Below are 5044 nucleotides of genomic sequence, written 5' to 3'. Positions count from 1 at the left end.
TCAGGAGAATGATTTTTTGCTCAAAGTTTTCTTCATGGCAATTTTGATGTCCTTATTCCTCAGGCTATAGATTAATGGGTTGAGTATGGGCACCACAATGGTATAGAACAAGGAGGACACTTTCCCCAGGTTCATGGGTAAAAGAGAAGATGGTTTGAGGTACATGAACGCCCCTGACCCAAAGAAAAGAGAAACCGCAATTATGTGGGAGCTACAGGTGCTGAAGGCTTTGGACCTGCCCTCGGTGGAGGATACTGGAGAGGATGAGGGCATAAGAAATGAAGATGGTAGCTGTGGGCACACCAATATCAATACCCACAACAACAAAAACTACTGGCTTATTTACATATGTGCTGGTGCAAGAGCGCTCAAGATGGGGAAGGATGTCACACCTGAAGTGGTCAACAAGGTTGTGGCCACAGAAGGTCAGTTTCCCCATGCATGCTGTGTGGGCCATGGCCCTAGCAAACCCCATCACATAGACACCCAGCAAAATAGGTAAGCAGACCTGGGGAGACATGGTGGCTGTGTACACCAGCGGGTTACAGATGGTGACATAACAGTCATATGCCATCGCTGACAGGATGAAGGACTCAGAGACAGCAAAGAAGGTAAAGAAGAAGAGCTGAGTCATACACCCTGCATAGGAGATGATGTTCTTCGTTGAGACAAAACTCATCAGCATTTTGGGAGTGATAACAGTGGAATAGCAGAAATCTATGAAGGACAAGTTATAGAGGAAAAAGTACGTGGGGGTGTGCAGGTGAGAGTTGAGCCCAGTCAGGGTTATCAAGCTCAGGTTCCCCACCACAGTGACCACGTAGAGACCTAGAAACAGGAAGAAGAGGGGGATCTGGAGTTCCTGCTGGTTGGTTAAGCCTTTGAGGATAAACTCTGTCACAGAAGAGTTCTCAGCTACTGTTCTCATTTAAGGCACTCTGTGGGAACAAGGCAAAAGAGTCACTTAGAGGGAGAGGGGGAGAGAGCACTGCTGCCCTCCCTGTCACCTCCCAGTTCTTTAGAATTAGATCCACACTTGGATATTTTGGACTTCAGCAGAAAGGCCTTTCTGGAAGCTATGGGTCTGTTCCCATGACCCTCTAGTGACTCTGCCTCTGGAGCACGGTCGGGGGACGGATCTGCCTCCAAGAGGAGGGCCACTGGTGCTGGGAAGAAGGGACCCAAGGATGCACTGAGGAGTCTCCCGGATCTTTCCCTCAGTCCATTTATTGTGTCATTCCGACTCCAGTGTCTGCTCCAGTTTACAGTAACTGGGGTCAGTCTCTGGGAAGAGTCCTCTGAGAGGATGGAGCCAGCCCAGTTGTGGTAGAGTGTCCACCTCGTGGTCAACTTGGACAGACCAGAAAAGGAAGGTGGTCCTTCCCAAAACCTTTCCTACCTGAGGGTGGGGACTTAGGAAAAGTTCAGCCCGGATGCCGTCACTCACCTCTTTCAGTCTGCAGCTTTAGTCCTGTCCCTGTCGGTCCAACTCTTGCCCTCGATTGTTCAGACAGACAAATGGCTCTGGTGCTAACACAGGTGAAGGAACTAAGTGTGGCCCCTTTAGTCCCTGTTCTATTTGGGAGATCAGAACTTGGACTGCCTTCGAATTCTTTCTGAACTGAAGAACTTGATATCTGATTGAGGCTTTGCCCCGAGGCTTTTTTCCAGCTTGCAGAAGGGAGACAGCATCCTCACCTGTAATCAGTGTCAGGCGGTGACAGGAGACTGAGCAGTTTTATTCTGGTTTTAGAGATCTAGGGACCTGATTAGAAGTAGAAAGCCAGAGGTCCCCCGGGGCCACAGCCCTAAAAATTAACTCTAAAAAGAAGGAACTTTTGCTTATACCCTGGATAATATTTGAATGGGGTTTTAGAAACATTATTTGTTCAGTTAACAGCTACTCAGTGAAATGAAAAAATAATAATTTACCATTTATTTAGCACTTATTATATACGTATACCCAGCAGTCTTCCTCTCCTAGCACTTGTATGCTGAACCCAGCACGCAAGGATCCAAAGCATTTTACATATAATACTTTATTTTAATTCTCCCCCAAATCCTACGAACTAAGTTTTATCACTCCAATTTTAGAGACGAAGTATTTTACTAAATGTTACGAAGGTCATATGAAATCTAGGTCCATCTAACTCCAAATCTGGTATTTTTAACAATTGCATTTAATATCTCCCTGTGGGAGATAACTAAATGTATAAAGTCTTATCTTCAAGGCTCTGACATTCTCTTGGAAAAGATAAGATAGAATACATCTGATTGAATATGCAAAAAAAGTAATAAGATCCAGAAAAAATTATTTATTAAAAATAAAATGCATCTCTTCAATAAGCGGTGCTGGGAAAACCGGACAGCTACATGTAAACGAATGAAATTAGAACATTCCTTAACACCATACACAAAAATAAACTCAAAATGGATTAAAGACCTAAATGTAAGGCTGGATACTATAAAACTCTTAGAGGAAAACATAGACAGAACACTCTCTGACATAATTTCGATCCACCTCCTAGAGTAATGAAAACAAAAATAAACAAATGGGACCTAATTAAACTTAGAAGCTTTTGCACAGCAAAGAAACCATAAACAAAACCAAAAGATAGCCCTCATAATGGAAGAAAATATTTGCAAACAAAGTGACCAACAAGGGATTAATCTCCAAAATATATAAACAACTCATGCAGCTCAATATCAAAAAAGCAACCCAGTCAAAAAAATGGGTGGAAGATCTAAATAGACATTTCTCCAAAGGAGACATATGAATGGCCAAAAAGCACATGAAATTGGTAGAGCCACTATGGAGAACAGTATGGAGATTCCTTAAAAAACTAAAAATAGAGCTACCGTATGATCCAGCAGTTCCACTCCTGGACATATATACAGAGAAAACCATAAATTGAAAAGATACATGGGCCACAATGTTTGTTGCAGCACTATTTATAATAGCCAGGACATGGAAGCAACCTAAATTTCCATCAACAGATGGATGGTTAAAGAAGATGCAGTACATATATACAATGGAATATTACCCAGCCATAAAAAAGAATGAAATAATGCCATTTGCAGCAACATGGATGGACCTAGAGATTGTCATACTGAGTGAAGTAAGTCAAAGACAAAGACAAGTACTAAAACAGTATTTGGAGCAGGTCTGACCAAAATGTTCCTCATTCCACCTGGGAGAAGCAGCCTCCCCCAAAGCTGTTTGATTCCAGGCAGAAAACTAAATGTGAATCATGAATTTATTGAGTACCTGAAATTCCATTTTGCAGAAAGTTTGGAGTATGTTCTATCAAAATGCCAAAAAGCCAGAAGGAGTAGGATCTCAAATCATCATCGGGTCACAGCCTAATGGAGATTAGCCAAAAAATCCCGTAGTGCCTTGTCCTGAGATCTGCTGCAGCTCTCCTCCCAACATATCTTTGTCTTTGTGAACATCCACATCCCTCCAGGAAAATGAAGGATGGGCACGACGTTTATTCAGTGTACCTTTAAATCGAACATAGAACCTGGCTTGCAGCAACTCACAACATGTTCATTAATCTCAGATTCTCAATCTCGTCATCTGCAGAATGGGGATAATGATATAATTCACAGGGTTGTTGTGAGAGTTAAACCAAATGATGGAAGACTTTCGCAAAGAGGTGGACACATAGGAAAGCCTTTATAAATGTTATAAGAAATATACATAAAACAAATATAAAATATGTATAGTTCAGAAAGGAATAAGGAAGAGAAAAAGCTCATTAAGAGGTAGATGAACCTGAAAGGGGCAAGAGGAGCTCATACAGGGTAGAAGAGGAAGAGCGCTGACAGGAATGAGAGGAGCTCTGAAATAATTTTTTTTTTCTTCAAAATTTTATGTAAGGCCCATCTTTCCAACACTACTTAATCCACAGACAGGCTCAAGGTCCTTGCCTATTTCACCTTGTCCCTACTTCCTGTCCAAAACCAATGCTTTGTTTTCAAATAACCACACTCTACCGCACCACAAAGGCCAAATCACCAGGTCAGGTGAGCTTTCCTTTGCAGTCTCCAATCTTCTCTTTCTGTACCCACTTCTAGTCTCGGTAAAAATCCCTCTTCCCCAAACTCACAGCCCTAAGCTTTCTTTACCTTCCATTCTGTGTCAGAACCAATTCTCTAGAAAGATCTCACAGATTCATCAACAGTCGACTAAAGCTTATGGGAGATCACAAACATTCCACACCCTCTTCCAGGTATTATTTTTAATGAAGACCAAATCTTTAACCAAAAAAACACATCTCTAATTATGAACTTTCAGACAGTACTCAATTGATGAGAGGTACATTTTGGTCAGAATGAGGCATTTGGAGTCATCGTGCACTGAGTCAGAATGAGGCATTTGGAGTCATCATGCACTGGGTTTATAATGAGAATCGCATTGGTAGCTGTCTGTCTTCCACTTGGCAAGCTAATTATAATCCCTATGTCAGTCCTTTGTATGTGTGTGTGTGTTTTGTGTGTGAGTGTTGTGTGACACTTGCACATACCTGGTGCTTGCCAGTCCTCCATACGGGGAATATATTTTGCTCACAGCTCAATTACAAGAGGCCTCAACCATGAATCTTAACACTTAGAAATTTGCCACTGCCTTGGTGATTACAAGAAATTCCAATCCTTACTCTCACCCCCACTGTAGTCGACTCACAGTTAAAGAAAATAAATCATTATTACAAACCTGAAATGACCCTCACAGGAAATGGGCACCTTGGGGCACAGAAAGCAAAGAGGACCCAAGCTTCATTAAAAGTTGACTTCTCTAGGAGCTTAGAGGATTCTTGTTTGGATAATAGAACAACCAAGGGAAGTTTCTCTGGATTTATGTCACTTCAGAGCCCGTTGCCATGGGAACTACATTTCAAAATCTTCTCAACTGGGGCTTCACTAAAGTCATGTTCCCTGAAGAGCAGATGAAGCCCGAGCAGGAAGCAGTGTAGGAAGAACTATTCTTAACTGTATTCCTTTTGTTGCAGAACTGCCCTCTTTCCTAAACTTGAATCTCTAT

At 42.0% G+C, this 5044-nt stretch overlaps 1 protein-coding gene across 1 annotated transcript; it reads right to left on the bottom strand.

Annotated features, from left to right (window-relative positions):
* Positions 1-928, bottom strand: LOC113606984 (olfactory receptor 145-like). Its single transcript, XM_027081855.1, is given in 2 exon segments — positions 1-244; positions 246-928. Coding segments are annotated over 2 exon segments (927 nt in total).
* Between the last annotated feature and the right edge of the window lie 4116 nt (positions 929-5044).

This window comes from Aethalodelphis obliquidens, unplaced genomic scaffold (genome assembly GCF_003676395.1).
Source record: "Aethalodelphis obliquidens isolate GAN/ISIS:26980383/991018 unplaced genomic scaffold, ASM367639v1 scaffold46, whole genome shotgun sequence".
NCBI classification, from domain to species: Eukaryota; Metazoa; Chordata; class Mammalia; order Artiodactyla; family Delphinidae; genus Aethalodelphis; species Aethalodelphis obliquidens.
The sequence above is the reverse complement of the archived record's forward strand: the minus strand, read 5'-3'. Positions and strand labels throughout refer to the sequence as shown.